Source organism: Mytilus edulis, chromosome 4, assembly GCF_963676685.1.
Source record: "Mytilus edulis chromosome 4, xbMytEdul2.2, whole genome shotgun sequence".
NCBI lineage: Eukaryota > Metazoa > Mollusca > Bivalvia > Mytilida > Mytilidae > Mytilus > Mytilus edulis.
In genome coordinates, this window is record NC_092347.1 from 19,969,292 (window position 1) to 19,989,704 (window position 20,413).

General features: G+C 31.1%; 1 protein-coding gene across 20 annotated transcripts in view; it reads left to right on the forward strand.

Moving 5' to 3' along the window:
• The window catches only part of LOC139519165 (uncharacterized), a 113,206-nt gene extending 101,620 nt beyond the window's left edge, over positions 1-11,586 (forward strand). For 14 of the 20 annotated variants that reach the window (XM_071311008.1, XM_071311005.1, XM_071311010.1 and 11 more), the window contains 6 exons: positions 793-957; positions 2,296-2,393; positions 3,583-3,721; positions 4,510-5,324; positions 8,515-8,547; positions 10,042-11,586. In XM_071311008.1, the coding sequence (XP_071167109.1) occupies positions 793-957; positions 2,296-2,393; positions 3,583-3,721; positions 4,510-5,324; positions 8,515-8,547; positions 10,042-10,656 (1,865 nt within the window). In that variant the 3' untranslated portion in view covers positions 10,657-11,586. The remainder of the gene's footprint in view (positions 1-792; positions 958-2,295; positions 2,394-3,582; positions 3,722-4,509; positions 5,325-8,514; positions 8,548-10,041) is intronic. The other 6 variants (XM_071311021.1, XM_071311019.1, XM_071311020.1 and 3 more) reach the window with 1 other exon arrangement.
• Positions 11,587-20,413: the final 8,827 nt, after the last annotated feature.

Below are 20,413 nucleotides of genomic sequence, written 5' to 3' on the forward strand. Positions count from 1 at the left end.
GACAACCTAATCAGATGCCTTAGCTTGAATCAAATTTCACAGTTTTGTCTAATTTTGAAATTTATTTTTTATAAATAGTATTTTTTGTATAGTTAATCAACAAGAACCCTTATAGGATTATTGTTCAATTTTTAACCTTTTTTTGCATTGTATTGTGAAAAATACAGTAGAAACACTCTGAGAATGATTTTATGAATATAGTTATAATGATCAGCAAAATAAGAACTACTAATAAGGAAATTTGACTTAAATTGTCAATAGATCCCTATAGATAGAAGTTATCTCTATTGAAAAACAAGTTTTACTGATATTTTGGTGTTTTTTGTGGGGGAAATTTTGGTAGAAAGCAATTGTTTATAGTAATAAAATGTTAAACAAAATATGTCAAGACACAGGAATTCGTCAGGTGACCCTTATTCAAGTTTTTATACATCCTTGGTTTTCAAATTTTAGGCCTAAGCATCCATAATAGCTTATTCTTTAAATTTCATTTTACTTTCACTTTTTCAAAGATTATTTTTGTAAATTTACGTTTAATGATAAGATGTGGTATGATTGCCAATGAGACAACTCTCCACAAGAGACCAGATGACACGAAAATTAACAATTATGGGTCACCTGTCATACTTGTGTACCAAACATAAGAATATTTTATCTTTATGCTCATCATTACAGATTTCTTAAAATATATATAATAGAGAAAGAATTTTTTTCTCACTGAAACTAGTTCACAGCTAATGAATGTCCAACATGTCAAGTAACTTGTGATTAAAAAATGTTTTCTATCCACAGAAAATGGCAAGCTGTACATGTGGGGTAAAAATAGCCATTGTATATTACCTAACAGACCAACCTCTTTTAAGATCTGGACACCATTCTGTGTAAATACTGGTCTAAAGACTGTCACTACTATCAGCTGTGGCTCCTGGCATGCTGTAGCATTGACTGGGATACCAGGTAAATATTCTATTGTCATGACAACCAGTGTATTGCCATAGCTATGACAACCAGTGTATAGACACAGCTATTAGCAATTATGGACTCAATGTTCCTTTATTCATATTTAGGGAAAACCATTAGGAAATAGCAAGGAATAGAATCATAAAAAAGAAATAGCTTTATGTTTGATAGAATGTTTAAAACAATGACAGATTATTATAATTGTATACAAAATTATGTTTGATCATTATATCTGGTGCCACATATTGAGCAGGATCAATTCATACTTCTGGAACACTTGAAATTAGCCCTGGTATTTGGAGGGGTTCTTGATGGTTGCTCTAAATCTATGGTTTTGTAAGTTGTGTTGTATAATGTTGTTTGTCTTTTTTTTCCCCATGATGATGTTAGGACTTTTGTATCATGAGTCATTTCTTTTGTATTGGACATAGATGGTAATATGTAATGTAACAGATCTTCAATATTTTTTTAATATCGACATCTGATTCACACTGCCCTTGATTTTTTGCTTTCCAATTGCAAAACATTTGCACTTTGTCATATTTATACTAATGATGGATAGGGACATTGCCATTATTTGTTCTAGAGAATTTGGGTTTGATTTCAAAAAGAAGAAAATATGATAACTCTAGATGTCTACCTTATTTAACTTGGGTTAGTAGCTGCTGTGTTATTGGAAATTACACTTCATTGTGTTCACATTTGTCATTGTAGTGTTAGTATTAGTATAGTTTTAAAATCGTTTAGTCTCAAGGTTCAGTTAATCATAAATATTTGATACATATTATATATGATACCCAAGAATGGACCTATTGAAATAGAGCATTTGATAAAGAAGCTATTTTATTTTCATTCAACATCCTCAATGACAGAATTTCAGATTGTCATCATTGTGTGATGATGTATGTTTTGAATGGCTTGCCTGACAAATGTATGTAAGAAAGAACTTTTAGATATATGACTACATGAAGCAACCCACAAATAACACAACCTATAGATATTTTAATAGAAGACAACAGTCATTAACAATATACAGAGGAGAGATGAAAGATACCACATTTAAACTCATAGATTGAAAATAAACTGATAACGCTATGCCTGAAAAAAAAACCCAAAACAAACGAATAATATTACACAACACACAAAATAGAAACTAAAGACTAAGCAACACGAACCCCACCAAAAACTGGGGGTGATCTCAGGTGCTCCAGACAGGTAAGCAGATCCTGCTCCATAGGTGTCTTTATGTCAAGCTTTTATTCCTCCTGAGTGTAAAAAATATTAAACTATAAAATATATGCCATCACAAAATGAAAAATATTTTATCTTATACAGATCCTGTTCCCTATTACACTGACGGAAAATCAGATATAACGGAAGTTGAGATACAATTAGGCAAAATGGTAGATGTTAATGGAAGACACAGACACAAGGTTTATTTCAATTATTTTAAATATTTATTTTGCAATTCAGATAAAATAGAAAAATGTTCCTTTGAATGAACTTGGATTTTGAAACAAGAAAAAAACTCATCAATGCTTTTTGCATTTAAGAAACTTAATTGCAGATCTTTTGAACATTTGGGAAATTTTAACAAGTGGAAAAATGTTAGGCCAACCTGGGCTCCTGTTTGGATTTTGTCAAAGGAACTCTTGATAATTAAACAGAGAGCTGACCAAATCCAAAAACTTTGTTAACACTTGTATGTTTTCAGTTGTATTATATTAGGCTAAAATCCATAAGTGCATATAGCATTGTTTGCTATTTGTTGATAATTGCTATTTATAATAGTGGGTATTTTATCATATATAGGAATAGATTAACAGTTAGAAGTCCTTGCACAAACACTTGTATTTGTTGGCCATCTGAGTATTCATACATTTATATAATGCAAGGCCAACTGTTTAGAATTAGAGGATACAAGATGATGAAATGATATATGCAAACTTTAGAAGATATCAACACATCATGATCATTTAAGACATATATAATTCAAGTTATGCTAGCAAATAAAACTTTAATTGTTGATTTCAGCTTTACCATTTAAGTTCACTAGCTTTGTTGTAAGTAAGACCTCTAAAACAGAATTCAAGATTAGGTCCCTTGAATATGATTGATAGCTGATTTAACTGAAATATATATTGGAATTTGCCTTTTCAGCATCTAAAGGACTATGGGTAATCTTATTGTTTGTACACCAAAATGAAAATAACGTTACTACATTGAATGAATTTCCATTGTTTATAACTTTTTAAACCAATCGCAACGTTTTGGTGTACGCTTTTGAAAATATTAACCAGAATGCATTAGATTCTAAGACGGCAAATTGCTGTAAGAAGATTAGAATACATGTCCTGTGTCAATGTATCTCCAACAAGGATCTGTTTGCATTCTGTTCTGCTTTACACAGTATGCTTTGTTAATTTTTACATTAACCAATGAAAATACTGTTTTATAATTTTTTTAAGATGTGTTTCTTTTGATCAAACCCTATGATACATAACAGAAAAGAAGACAAAACAGAAGGAAGATGTTTTTGTGACAGTTTTATATATTAAATTTAAGATAGACTTGTAAATATTGTACTTCAGAACTCTCAGACTATAAATCTTGGTGTTGTAGGATAGTGACGATACTTCAGAAGAAAGTGAGGATGATTTTAAAGAAAGGTTACCAAATATTGCCCCCAGGGAAACAGCATTAGATGGTGAGGTTGTCCTATCTGTAACAGTCGAATATCCAGAAGAATTATTACACAAACGTATGTAGTCAATGTCTTGTGTGTGCATTATAGATCTTTTTGATTGATTTGTTATTAAATAGTGAGTCCTACCATTCATCTAACTGATAGTATGGTGTCACACTTTTCTGAGAAACTACTGAACAGAAAGACTTGATATTTGATCAGTAGCTAAATAGTAACAATTTGTATTGTGTTAGCACTTTTTGTATCTGTTAAGCACTATTCCCATTTTGAAACTTACATGAAAAATACTGAGATGTGGTATGATTGTTGAGACTTTTTAATATTTTATTAATTTTATTAAGTTAATATGTCATGATGTTTTTTAAGTCTGTGCGTCTGTTTGTTCTATAGGTTTTTTGTCTGTCCATTCATCTATCTGTCCCGCTTCATGTTAAAAAAAATTAGTAAATGTAGTTTTTGCTGAAGTTGAAGTCCAATCAACTTGAAACTTTGTACACATGTTCCCTATGATATTATCTTTCTAATTTTCAAATTAGAGTTATTACCTGAATTTCACAATCCACTTTACATGGAAAAATGATAGTGTGAGTGGGGCATCTTTATTCTTTGTACTCATTCTTGTTGACTTCAGGCATAATGATGGGAGACAAAGTTAAGAAATTTTGATATTATTCTTTATTTTGTCATATTGGCTACAGTTTAAGTTAGTATACATATATATATATAACTATAATGGGGTGTATACATATATATATATATAACTATAATGGGGTGTATACATATATATATATATATAACTATAATGGGGTGACTATTGAATTTAATTTCTTTATTGACCACAGGTTTAGTCAACAGTCCTTCCTTATCTAGTGAACAGAAATGGCAGCAAACTGTTCAGGAGAAACAAGAGACAGACAGATCAAGACTTGTTATACAGATGCCATCAGAGGCAAAACCTCATTTTATAGACGCTTCAACTTCTCCAATACCATTCAGTAGTTCAGAGTCGGAAAGTGATGGAGCGTTACATTCTAGTCGTATTCTTGCTAAATTAGACAATATAGACGATGATCGTGTAGATAAGCTTGCTAATACTCCGTCACAAAAGTCTGTGTCACGTTATCCGTTATTCTTTGATAGACAGAAAACAAATGCACTCAAAGAACAGCCATCGTCAGTCGTGCAGTTCAGTAAAACAAACGCTGAAAATTACACGCTACCTAGAGAAAATACAAACTTTAGTTGTAAACAAATTGATTTAACAGAATTAGAAGTTATTAAAACAATACATGACTTAAAATCGCAGGAGAAAATTGTTCGGGCAAATTTGATAAATGAAACTGGCCAAACTTTTATTGAGTCCCCTGTCAGCAAATTATGTTCAGACAATAAATTGAGAGACAAACTTTTTACCAGATCTTCAGAAAAGTCTTCACCTACTTTGGACAATGGTAGAATTATTGATAGTCCAATTCAAAAATCTGGTCGCCACAGTGATACAGCTATTTTGAATTTGGCAATGAGGGACAGATTGTCTGTTACCAAATCTCATCGCAGTGTAGAAAGTGCTTTAGCCGAATATTACTCATTGGATGATGGAAGATGGCCAGTTAAACAATCAAACAGTATTCCCAAGAAAGGGGATGCTGATTTTGGAGTAAGTTGTGGTTTAACATCTATCTTTTTAAAAAAGCAAAACTACCACTGCACAGTAAGGTGATGGGGACTTTTATTTTTTTTGCATGTATGGTTACGGGATTCATAAATAATGCCAGGAAATAGGTTAAATATCTTCAATTGACATATATATTCTGCATGAATATACATATAAATGTATTTATTTATATTCAAATTTTTTTTACTAATTGTATGGTATAAATTAGTTGGTTTTATTTCTTAAATTTTGTTTGTATTATTCCCTAGTATTTAACTGTTGCTACTGTGGTTCATTTGTTTAAGACGAAATAAAAAAATATATGATGTTAAATTCCCTGATTTTATTGTGAATTTAACCTTTTAAAGTTGAAATAACCTAGAATTATAAATATTGACTTGATTTGAAATCCTTTATAACTTTGTCCAGTAATTAGAGTCAGGGATAATGATTTTAAATGCTTTGTACTGTAAACATGATTTGATGTGTTTAGCCATTTAGTGATTAAAATTTGAAAAGAAGTGTTGAAATTCAAAACTGAGTTATATTGACTCGTTAATTTAATTCCAATCTTCTCTTGACAATTGGATTCAATTATTGGTCATTGAAACTTAATCACATGTATCACCAATCTGTTAATTAACTCGTCCTACACAATTATATTTGCAATTCTACACTTAAATTGAAGTTTTTGGTAGAAAATTGATTTTCAGAGCCCTGGTATTACCCTTGTGTCATTGAGTTGACATCAATGTTAAAACTTGTCACTTGCATCACACATTGTATTTTTAGTATTATTTCATGAGAGCATATTGTTTTACAAGGCAAATTGCCAAGAAAAAAAGAAAAAAAGCTACTTTTACATTTTAGTCTCCTATGAAATTCTATTAAATACTTTGACTGATTAATAAAAGGGATTATTTAAGCATAAATTAAATATTTGATGGTAATACAAATTGTTTTAAAGCTGTGTTATAAAAAAGAAGATGTGGTATGATGGCCAATGAGACAACTCTCCATTAGAGACCAAAATGACACAGAAATTAACAACTATAGGTCACTGTATGGCCTTCAACAATGAGCAAAGCCCATACCACATAGTCAGCTATAAAAGACCCGAAAGACAATGTAAAACAATTCATACAATTTTAATACTATTTCAATAAAGTTTCTAATAGCAGGATCCTTTGTTTATATTAAGTCATTCCATAGAATATATTTTCTCTGGAAATGTTTTGAAAACATACTGTTAAGATATTGATATAAATAAAGCCCAGCTTAATTGAATCTTAATATATTTTATAATTAGCAGTTTAGCTCTCTCAATTTGGTGTTTTCAGTTAAAATGAATCAATAAATGACAGTAGTCATGCCCGCTTTAGTTTTGACCTACTTTTTGCCTCTTGGGAGCTCTGAACTATTTTTGGCCTCTTGAGTATACTTATTTCCATTTGACAATTAAACTCGGTTAATGAACATGCATCCTTTACTGCTTAATACAATTTCATTTATTTAGAATAATTTTGTTCTTTGATAAACAAATTCATAATAATTTTAGATTTTTTATGATAAAAACAATACCCATATAATTGAAAAATGAATTTTACATGCCATCCTTAAATATTTCCTGATAGTTATCAAATATGGACAATACCTTTCTCAGATCAGTGAATACAAGCTGGATTTTTAGATACATGAATATTTAATAATTTATAAATTTTTATCTTTATAAAGATTAGTGAAACAATATTGTGATTTAACAATATCACATACAAACGTTATAGTAACTGAATTATAATACTCCGCCAAAAACTAATTTCTGTTTAGGATAACATTCAAAACATTTTTTCAGTTGGAAAAAATTATTGAATTATTGATACAAATATGTGTAAACATTAACAGTTGACTTGCCTCTAATTATAAAGATTTAACGTCATTTAAGCATGTTTTCGATTCCCCACCGATACCCGGACAATTACGGTTATTTACTCCATTGATCTTTTAAAGGTGTGATCTGTTTTTTACTGTTTGGCAATCAGTTGATAATGGCTTCCTATTCAATTCCTACTCATTTGTTTTGTATGATATACAAGATTAGCCGATAGGAAATTACCGCAAATTTTCTAATTTCCGTTTCTGTAAAGTTGTGATATCAGTTAAGTTAACGTTGTCAGATGAGACAGACTTACCTGGGTTAATCAGTGTGTCGCAGAAACTATGACCACACTGACTGACAGTAGAACTAAACCAATGGCAGAACTCGACAAGGCCATGCAATCCAATATACAATTATCAGTTTGTCTGCGACTACTTAACTTATTACATAATTTTAAGCACCAGGGCAGTAAAAGATTAGGCATTGTTATGAAATTTTTATGCTTATAGAAATTTGAGCTCTACAAAAGTGTACATGACTAAATTTATTTAGTTTTTACATTGTATCTCCATAACAAGTTGGAATATTCAAATTGACACCTGACTAACTTAAATGGACCTTAATGGTAGTTTATATATTGAAACCAAAAAGGGCATCGATACCTGCACATAAATCTAATGGAACCAGGAATTTTTAATCAGCTTATCAGTTTTGAATGACCCATGCATGCTTTATAATTATGGATAAAATGGAAACTTGATGCAATTTATACCAAACTTCAATATTTACAAGTCTCAAATTTGATTACAGTTTGAATTTTAATGATATGCCTTTGTTTAAATACATTTGGATTTTAGATCTGTATGATTCATGAATCAATGTTTTTGTTATACATTTGATTTTGTTAACTACATCAGATGTCACTGAGTTAAGATTACAAAAATTATTAGAAAAAATGAAATGAGATAAATCACATAAGCAGATCTAAAACAAAATTCTTACTTGGCTAGAATTCAGGTCCAGGGAGACATGTAGAGCAGGTTAAAGCTAAATCTTTGGCAAAATGTTGTAAATCAAGGGATTTTTTGGTTAGAGCTATTTTTTCAAAATATCTCATGTGAATATTACGTCAAGAAAATCCAATATACATTTTCTACATGTACTAGCTAGTTATTTCAAGATAATGCCATATGTTGATGTTGATATCTAGAATGTGTCTGTGTCCACCAAAAAAGTGTTTATTCCTTTGCACATTTATAAAGTGGCTAACTAAAGGTATGCATGCAGGTATATATTTTATTTATTCTGATTATACAGAAACGTATGCCCAGCTTTGTGTGGAGACAGAAGGTTTGTATGGATCTTCTTCTCAAACATTGCACCCTAACTCTTACTTCTTAAACTCACCAAGTATTTATTTATATTAATCATATAATAGAAATAACCGAAAAACTCAAATTTCTTATTAAATTTTAAAAGATTTGTAGTGTCCTGGATGAAAATTTAAGATCAAATTTCCTATTTTTTTCCTTTGCATTTCTTAGATTTAACAGTAGAGAAAGAAGGTTTTCTGTCTTTTGTTCTCTCTATCTTTTTCTTCAGCACTCAATAGCTGCCACATGATCTAACTCACTTCATTAATTTCTAATTTCTACCTTATTCTAAACACAATGTGTTATATAGGCCAAGCAAATTAGGCTTTAACATCTTCTTTTATACATGTTTATTTCTTGTATGATGCATTCTTTTCAATCCGGGGAGATTTAGCAAGTAGGCATATCTTCTGCAGTTTCAAGATGAAGAATATCATAGAATAGGTTATCAAGGGTATTCAAAAAGGCAGGAAAACAGGACTTTAAAGTAGAAGTAAAAGACGAACTTATTTTAGAAAATTTAATTTCTTTTTAAACATGGTATATCAAAGTTTAGAGTCAAATGTTTAAACTTTATTTTCTTGTACTGTTTGAAATCCATTTCATATAAATCCAATTAAACCTTTGTATCTCACTACAGATCACTACATAGTACATAACGTGAGGATTCCCAAATTGCACCTATTTTGACAGTTTTTTAACCTACGTTTATGTTTGCTCCAGACAAAAGTTTCCTTTATGGGTTTATTTTGTAGATGTACGTATTATTATTTACAATATAGTTTCACCAATTTTTTTTTTTAATTCATATCGAATCAAAGAAAAATTGGCCTGAACTCATCAGACCTCCAAACGATCAATGATTCTGTAATCTCAGGAGTACCCAAGTTGCATCCATGCTTAAATTTTCATCGTCATACGTCGAAGAACAGATCTTTTGTTTATTTTTTTCAAATATTTTGATCAATTGGATATAAGTCCATGCTTACTCTTCAATTTTTAAGAAATGGATGCTTGTAACATAGTTTATTTCCTGATTTAAAAAAGATTACGCTTTGATGACATCGCATGTTGACGTTTCTTAACATTTTACCTTTTTAGTAAACACTCCATCTGAAGATACATACTGTGAAAGTTTTGTGTATATCTAAATATATTTACCCATGTTGAAAGACATGCATAGTATCAAATCTTAAATGAACAAATTGTTTAGTCTCTTGGAAAACTTGTACAATTTCCGCTGCTTTTTTTGCTAAATAGATGCAATTTGGGTACTCTGTGCAATTTGGGTACCATGATGTTAGCTATTAAAACAAAGGATTGTTTTGGTATTATACATAGTAGAATGATATAAGAATAATGAGATGTGGTATGATTGCCAACTAGACAACTATCTACCAAACTTCAAATAAAATTTATGTGATCAACTGATGTTTCTTTGTCTAACTAAATTTCCTTTGTTTTTTTTCAGCTGAAAATATCCAGGTCCGACACAGTAATTGGACCAATCAAATCACCAACTAAGATGCCAACGACTAATCATATACAGAGATATTCAAATGTGCATAATCCAATAAACTCTCAAAAAACATCGGAATATAAGTCAAAAATAAGAATACCAGTTCCAAGACAAGTAAGCATTCCAGTTGGAAGGGAACAACAACAAAAAACAAACAATTTACGTGTGGAGGGAAAAACTAGAAAACAGCTAATGTATTCAAGTGCTACTTCATGGAGAAGTCGGGAACAGAATGGATTGCTGGATATGTCAAACTCTTGCCAATCAGGCTCCCCATTGTCTATAGATTCACAGAACAAACACAAAGGTGGTGAAATAAATGGTAAAATTCATAGAGAAAACACACAAAAACTGCTCAATGGACACATGAAAAGCCCTAGTATTTATCCCAAAGGTGTTTCACCTATGAAAAGAAGGTCTAAAACAACTTTGGGCACAGCATTTAATATGGAACATTTTCATACAGCAATGGATTTTGATAATGACTTGAAAATTGATTCTCAGACTTTGGTTCAAACATCAGAACAAAATGGCCAAGCGTTGACATCGGTATCACAAGTGATTTAGAGATCAGACCTGAGACCCAAGTCTCACTCAGGAAGTACTCGTACACATTCAGCTCCTTCACGTAACATCAATTTACAGCTAAGAAAACTGACCGAGCTTTCTAGTCTAAAACTACTGGGTCATTTCTAACAAAAAAATAACATGCTATATATTAATGCTTTGTGATGTTTAATTGGCATCAAATATATTTTATTGTCTTTGTAAGTGACTTTTTCAATGCATTGTTTTCATGTATTAATATCTACTATATAAGGGGTACCTGCTCCTATATCCAATTAAAAAGTTTTAATCATATAACTCGTGGAGATTGAGAGTGAATTATTTTAGGTCAAATTAACCAAAGAAGCTTCAGATCTGATTTTTTATGGACAATATATACTTATAAGGAAAGTTTGTTTTAAAAAAAAGACTTTTCAGTGAAATGTTAGGACCTTATTTTGGATGGTTTCATTGGAACACTCAATTTCATTCAGCATTTTAAGAAAGCAAATGAAATAGACTATTTTCAGAAAATTATCTGTTTAAAACCTGAAATTCTTTGGGCTGCCATATCATAACTTAATTAATTTGAGTACTATGTGCTAGGGCATTGGGTGAACAAATCATAATATTTTACAGCCTGTTTTGTCTGGTAATCATGGTTATAAAATACAATAATAAAAGTTATAAATATTTCTATTATGCCAATAAGATTTTCAAAAATGTAATTTTATGGTTTCTCAATATGTTTTGAGTATTGATTTTGTTTTAATATTTGTAGAAAAAAAAACGATTTGAACTTGCCAAAATTAGATTTATTGCTGTGTTATCTAAGATATGTTTTCAAAGAATAAAAGATATACAGCATAAAATATAAGAATATATACCATGGTTTATACTAATTCTGTGCCAAACATTAATGTATGCTGTGATTAAAATGCTCTTAATGAAGTTTTGTGTCTTAACTTTTGGATTTTTTACAGACAGCCAAATGAACAAATTAATCATCATAATTATTTGTAAAAACTACTACCCTGGTATATAAAATAATACATCAAAGAATATTTGCTATAGTAAATACACCAGTTTAAGTTAAGACCATGATCACTTTTTATGTATATATATATATTCAGTGGTAATGTTTTGTGAAAATCACTTGCTAAACACCATATCTTTATATAGTATTTCCAATAAGTCTACACCATATCTTTATATAGTGTTTCCAATAAGTCTACACAATATCTTTACATAGTATTTCCAATAAGTCTACACCATATCTTAACATAGTATTTCCAATAAGTCTACACAATATCTTTACATAGTATTTCCAATTAGTCTTCACCATATCTTTATAAAGTATTTCCTATAAGTCTACACATATATTTATAAAGTGTTTTCCACTAGGTCTACACCATATCTTTTTATATCGTATTTCCAATAGGTCTACACATATCTTTACATATTATTTTGAAATATTTCTAATAGGTCTACACCATATCTTTACATAGTATTTCTAATAGGTCTACACCATATCTTTACATAGTATTTCTAATAGGTCTACACCATATCTTTACAAAGTATTTCTAATAGGTCTACCCCATATCTTTACATAGTATTTTTAATAGGTCTACACCATAATTTTATATTGTATTTCCAACAGGTCTACACAATATCTTTACATACTAGTATTTCTAATAGGTCTACACCATATCTTTATAATGTATTTCTAATAGGTCTACAACATATCTTTATATGGTATTTTCAATAGGTCTACACCAAATCTTTATATAGTATTTTAAATAAGTTTAGGTCAGGCAGGCTAATGATAAGATTTGTAAAAGAAAAATTGTTCAGTAATATAAGATCTACAAGTAAGCCAACATGGCAAAATAGCCACCCTACTATATGAGTCATAGCCTTTGATTGTTTAGCCCTTTTTGCAGATTTTTAACCCGAATATTTAAAAACCTGTGAATATTAAAATAAGATCTGTCAATGCCCTTGAAAGATGAGTTTTGACCATTTGTGCAGAATCCCAAATGGAAAGAAACTGTATTGCAAAAGTTTCAGCAACATAATATTATATACAAATCAGTCAGTATGGTAGACATCGTCCATTTACCTCTTAGAGGAGTTATTAACCTTGCTGTATGATTTTTGGTTAGATCATATGTTTCCGTACGTCATATCTGAGACTACTAGTAGTCTCAGGTCATATTAGGTCCAAGGACACAGTTATCATCCTTTGGTTTTTCGTTGTCCCGAATATAGTCCCTAGTGTAAACAGTGTATAACATGCATGTTTTATTTGATACACTTTCCCAATTTATTTCTTGAAATTAGATGCATGAAATATTAAGTAGGGGGATGTAATTACATTTTTTTTTAAATTGGGTGCTGAATCTTTATGTTAAGTAGTGATTTGGTTTAGTTAAAAAAAGGTCAAATTTTATAACGTCTGAAGCTGTCAAACTGAATTTTACCCCCTCCCCCCCCCCCTTTTAACACATAATTGTCAATATTTTGAGTTAGAGCTGGTAGAAGTTTCTATAATTTTGATATTATTTGTCTCACTGGTAGTAGTACACTGCACTGTAAAAATCTTTTTGAGAACAAGCAGGTGCGATTTTTTTTTAATTTGAATTTATTGTGTAAAAGAAATGCACTACGAAATAACTGTGTTCTCGGGCCATATGAATTCGAATTATGCATGCTTTTTCAATGGCAATTGTGACGTCCCAATGCATCCTTACTAGCACGAAAACCCATGAGACAAGGATATATAATACAATATTTGATATATCTCTGGTTTCAGCAATAAAGAACATAAAGCTGGTCGACTATCAATGTTTAACTGCATTTTGCGGTTTTTGCACCATATGGTAACGGGAGGTCGTACGTGCGGTTTAATCGCAGTACGTGAAATCTTAAATGTCGACATTATAATTTGATTTTATCTGTGATCGAAATTAGAGACTTATCAGCACAGAAATCTAATAATAGAATGTCATACGAAAATTAAATTGTGCCCGAAATTGTAATATTGTTATGACTATATCCAGCAGTTTTTAATGTATTTCATTGAAATCCATCAACAAAGAACAGTTACGGTTAAAAACATTTTTTAGTATTTAGGAATCTACAAAAAAATCGAACTCCAAGACAAAAAAAAATTATGAAAGAAAATTTGTAATCCACAATTTTTTCATCTCGGATGAAATAAATATTTCTTAGTTTTTAATGTATCTGTGGCCTTTGTCTGGAACGATTTGTTTAATTTACCCTATTACTCCTTCTTCTCTAACACTGTTAACATAATCAGAGCGATTAAAAGAAAAAGAAATCATTTTCTATACTTGAGAATATGTGCCTGAAGTGTTTATGCAAGGTTCTGACAAAAGCATCGGAAAACAGTGATTTTAAAGCTTCCTAGTTATAGAACCCGAGGGTACTTCTATCTGACAGATAATTATATTAGGTTGTAGTATTGTTCTGATCATTTTAACAGAAAGTACAACCCGGTTATCATTTTTTCGAAGATAATTGTGAATCATAATACCTCGCTCAAGTTACAAAGACATTAACAGAAAAGAGTTTCATGGTCAGTTTCCAGTTTTTAACCGGATTTTTGTGACAAAAATGTCGGTTATTGATTTGGGGATGTACGGCGGCCGGCCGGCCGGGCGGTCGGGCGAGCGGCAACCAAATGTGTCCGTGCATTTACTCATGAACCGTTCAACCGAAGCTTTTCAAATTTTAATATGTTGTTACAGACAACAAAATGAAGGTCAAGGTTAATAATGACGATTTTGACTTTTACCGTTCTGGAGTTATGATTCTTGAAAGATTTAAAAATGGCATTTCCAGTCGTGTCCGTGCATTTACGCATGAACTGTTCAACCAAAGCTTCCCAAATTTTAATATGTTGTTACTGATGACAAAATGGAGGTCAAGTTCAATAATGACGATTTTGACTTTTACCGTTCAGGAGTTATGTTTCTTGAAAGAGTGAAAAATGACTTTTCCAGTCGTGTCCGTGAATTTACTCATGAACTGTTAAACCAAAGCTTTTCAAATTTTAATATGTTGTTACTGATGACAAAATGGAGGTCAAGTTCAATAATGTCGATTTTGACTTTTACCGTTCAGGAGTTATGGTTCTTGAAAGATCGAAAAATGGCGTTTCCATTCATGTTGTTGCATTTACTCATGAACCATTCAATCTAAGCTTTTCAAATTTTAATATGTTGATACTGATGACAAAATGGAGGTCAAATTTGATATTGATGATTTTCACTTTCACCGTTCATCAGTTAGGGTTCTTGTGATATTGGCAGGACACAAATAAATGTTAATAAATCCGGTTTGCTGTCGTTGTGACAGCCTATTGTTATCAGAGTAGACTACAGCAAAATCAATAAAATATTGAACCTCGAGGTAAATTCAAAACTGAAAACGGTAAGCAAATGGCAAAATCAAAAGCTCTAACACTCTCCTGTGACATTTAATTGACGAAACATTATCTTAATCAAATATCTGTTTTTATATAAATGATTAATTTTTAGTGACTCTTTGTAAAGCAACGGTAGATAAACTTATAAATATTGGCAAGGTATGCAAATATTAGCTAATAAAGTGGCCACAGGAGGCTTAACTTCATTAAGATATACTTTAACTATTTGTTTGACAAACATAATGTCTACTTTCCATTTTCTTGCTTCACTTCATCCATTATTTTTTTTTCAACTGCAGTTGAACATTTAACTGAATGCATTATCAGTTTCAAGTAATCATGCGGGAATCATAAAACCGCTATAGTAATCTAATACTGTCATCTAATTACGTAATCGAGTGGTCCCTACATTGGTGACGGTAACCACAATTGCGGCTTTCCTTGCATGTAGCGGTGGCAGTTGTTTCTCGTATTTGACCAAGACAATCGTTTTTATTTATTTTATATTATAATTTCATTAAAAGTTAGTTAGGGAAACGCGATGATTAATTTTGTGCACTAATTGCTATTCTCTATATGATACAAGCAACATCTGTTTGTCGTGAAATGAAGATGCAAAAAGATTATTTTAAATAATATTCAGTCCATATTTTAATATTTAATTCCAAATAAAATCCATTCAATCGAGGTTGCCGCAAAGGGAAGACGATGTGCATGTATTATGTCGTATTTAGGTTTTATCGTTGTTCAGAAGAGCAGTAAATTAATTCTGCAGTTTTTGAAATAGAACTAGTACGTTACGGTGCAATATTGACTTACTTAGTGCAGTTATCGATAGAAAGGTCGCGAGATACTGGTGTTATTATCACATTCAAAAAGTTGTACGTCTAATTGTCATTATTGCGGTTTTCACGGTAGATTCAGAATACGGCTTTTTTTAGTTGCTTGTTAAAAAAACTTCAAATGTTATAGGTTAAAGCTCTACTTATTCATGCGAGGTGGCATTATTTCCTCGCGGACATGAAGTGTTTTACAGACTTTACTAAGATCGACAGACCGATCCGCTGCGATACAAATTGATAGATAGAAAACAGCTATTGTTCCCGCTGATTCCCTTGTATATATTTGTACAGAACTAAATGACACTGCCATGCTAGATATACCGTTGTCTATTCGCCACGACATTCTGGAGTGTATAAATCTGTACAATTGCAGTACGTATAGTGTATTAAAAAGAAATTGATTGCTTTTGTAATTAAAATGTATATTAAACAAATGGTTTCAATTCCATTTAAATTTTCATATATTTTTTTAATTTGTTAATAAAATATTATCTAACAAAAATTTGAATCTTAAAAGTTCTGAAGGTATTTCGCTTATAAAATTCGTTAAAATATATTGTAGAAAGCCATCTAGAAAACGTGCATTCAAACGTTTTTATTTTGGCTAACGTCTTCAAGTGCGTAGCGCTAGGTGACACCAGTATCATGCGACGTTTCATATATTTGATTGCCATAGTCTCATTATGCAATTCAAAAGGCTATTGTAGTTCAGTTTCAGATTATACTGGCTCGTAAATATCCACCAACGATCTACTGAAAGTCGTACTTGTAAACTTGCTTATTCACAAGGTTAGAACGAGTATAGAGTAGAATTGACTATAAAACGTTGTCGACTGAATGACATGGTGGATGGTTGCTTTAGTCACTGATTTGACGAGTATAAGAGTAGAATCGGCTATTAAACGCTGTCGACTGAATGTAATGGCGGATGACATTGTTTATTAAGACTCTCAGACTTGATTACTTTACTGGTACTTTCTTTAATTGTACAGAATTTCAGTAAGCAAATATTCCAGTTATGTGATCATACCTGAAGTAGACTATTATAATAATTCCTGCGACCGAGAGATTAAAAAACGTTTGTCTATTTTTAAAGACCTTACCTTGATTACTTTTTTAGTAGATGTCTTTTTGTGTTGTTAGGTTACTGTCCGTATGCGTATGCCCCTCACATATTTGATTCATAATGTATTCAATAGGGATCACTTCATGAATATGATTTATGCAATTTTACTGTAATCGATGTTAATCACAAACAAATGATTTTGAATAAATCTACATAATAAGGCGTTTCATCAAGATATATGACTATAGTATTCAGAACTGTAAGACAACATCTATGATGTTATGTTTTAATTTATCGAAAAACTAAATTAGTGTAAGTATCGATAAAACAATTATATTCAACAGTTCAATTGATAATGCTTTTAATCACCAGAATGACTATAGTACATGGATAATGTCGCTCGTCATCACATCTAAAACAGTGAATGGAATGACTAGTCTGAGATTGTTTTCGCTCGCCATTATATCTATATTATAATCTAAACCAGCATCTCCAACTTTCTACAAATAAACGTCTAACGAAGGTTGGGCTCTTGAGTTTGCTTCTACTCCTGTACTGAGGGTAACATAATTACAAACATATCAATTTCTAATCGGTTTTTTTTATAACCTCTTTCGAAGATATGTATATCAACTAATTTTTTATTTAACACATAAGTCATGCTTACAAGCTTTACAAATGCTGGTTTTATTAACACTTACATATATCAAATGGACTGGGTTTAGCATGAAAATGTGTGTTACATGAAGAAGCATTGATATACAAGTGTACGGAACAACTTCCAATGATTTCTTCAAGTCATTTGTATACCGACTACATTTCTACATGTCCCAAGTGTATTATGTTTAAGTTGATATTTGTAATATTTATTTTAGAAATAAAAGAACATACTGATGTTCGGTGCTGTTGTTAGGAATGTGAGACTTGATCATATAGAGACATATTTAGAATACAAACGCCAAAAACAAAACATATATACAAAAAAATGTTTACCTTCATACTACATTTCTTTCTCTCATATTGATTGAATATTCTTGAATTTTTGTTCATGCAATGATTATATATGTTAGTTGACAGAAATCATAAATAAAACATATATGATAAAATGTTTTTCCATTAGTGATTATTTTCATGTAATATTTTTTTGAAAATAGCAGAAAAAGTATTTAGATAGCAGAAATTCACAGTTGGTATAAGTTGATTTTAAACATGATAATTTCAAAGTATAGCACCAACACTAAAACAACTGAACAGAATAACAAAAAAAAAGGTCTAAAACCGACTGCCAGAGAGTTTCGATACTAGTTTTAATTAAGGAACTATAGCAGACATTTACCTTTGTTTTGATTACATATATAACCATAATTAAGGAGGGTGTCATACACGTATTGATGTTTATAGCTAAAAATTCTTATTTCAAATTAGACCAACAACAAAAAAGACTACTGGAAAACTTTTAAATATTTAATACATTATATCTTATTTGAAGCCTATATTTGGATAACGTACAGTGGCAAAAATTTCATGCATGTTGAGGACGATGATAGTTTCCAAATAAAGATGTATATAAATCAGGAGAATCTCATTTCGTGTTGTTTCAATCTAATTAAAATATAGATCTGTAATTTCATTATTTCACGCAAGTTACGATTGGTACACATTGATATTTTGATTACTTAGTCTAATAGATTAGTGCTGTTCTAAAAGTCAACGGATTATGAATTTTCCAACAAACAGACTTTTAAATTTGGTCGATTTTATTTCTCTCTTTTCAAATGCGAATTTCTTGCTTTTAATTAATGATTATTTTGGTAACTGTGCTGCAAAGACCTTAAGCTTGATGGCAAAACAATGTTGCAACTCTTAACGTTTTCTGGGCGACACAGATCTTAAGTTTCATGGCAAAGAATCTGATACCACAGCAATGGCATTACTCATTTATAGTTTTGATGGGGAAAATGTCCCTGTGTACTTGTCATTTGAATTTCATTGGTATACAGTATTGTGTTTCGTACACTAATGCACGGCAAACACAATGTTTACACTTGTTTTTTTTTTATACATTTGTCCAATTTTCACTTTATTCACTTAGTTTCAAAGCAAAAATTAAAACGATAAATATGGTAAAATGTACTATGAATATCATGATTTGTAGCTTGTGGGGAATAATTCTAACTTGTTGAAGCCTGTACGTTTTGAATATTGAAAAAATGGGATTGTACAGTTTTTAAGGTTATTTTAATAATGTGTACAGGATAATTTTTGAATACAACTATATTTATACTAGTACCATATGTCCTCCCACGTTTTGCTTTGAGTGTTGCTGATAGAAAAAAATACAGATATGCGCATTGACCTAAGCAATTCCATTATCTTCCCAGTTTTGCTGATATCATCTCCAGAACAAGTTAACAACCACAGCTTGCTACCGGTCGCATGAGCTTACTCGATGCGGACAACCTAGAAGAACGCCCCGCCCCGTAAATTAGAGATCGTGTGAAAAGGACGACTTATTCACATGTACAATGAATGTAATTCCGGAAATATGGGACTGATCAATGAGATTCATAATTTCTACATACAATTTATGTTATGCCATTTCCTCCTTAATCAACATAAAAGAAAGGAAAAAAATCATTTATTTATGCGAAGTCTCGTATACCATACCGAACCATACAACGTCAGCAAATTTTCCCACAGACCGATTTTTTGGTTTTTAGTATCATGCTGTGGTGCACGTCCGTCTGTCCGTTCAGTACTCAATTTGTTTGACGCAATTAAATGCAACCACATATAACAGTTCACATGCCATGTGTTTTCATAGTAATTTACCGATTAAATGGCTAACGGAAACACTCTACTGACAAAAGATTGGATATTAATTGCAGTAAATTCAATTTATATTTAAAACCAACAATAAAGACATGGCATTATCTTGTTTTTGCTGTTTACATGCATTCATCATCTATGTTTACTGTAAAACATGCCTGCTGAGTATACCGAATGCAAACGCCATGATGCGATATTTCTTGGATTAACGATAAATACTGCCATTGTTGACGATCACTGGAGACCACTAGCATTGATGTATAAACAGACGGTCTGCAACCAATCTATGCATAATAGATAGTAATTATTTTAAATGGGCTTGATTATTATGGCATGAAATATCTATAAACACAAACCTTTTAAACGGCAATTTTTTAATAAAACTATTTATGAAAAGATAACTTTCAGAATTGTAAGGACCAGTGAAGCATAGGATTGCCTGTTATAGGAGATAATACTAAATCAAAAGGCATTTGTAGTGTTGTGTAAGTGTAATCAGCACTTAAAAAGTGAAAGGTAAAAAAGCTACAATCCATTAAATGGTATCTGGGTCGTCAAATGTTATAGTCGATACCGAAACAAAAGTAG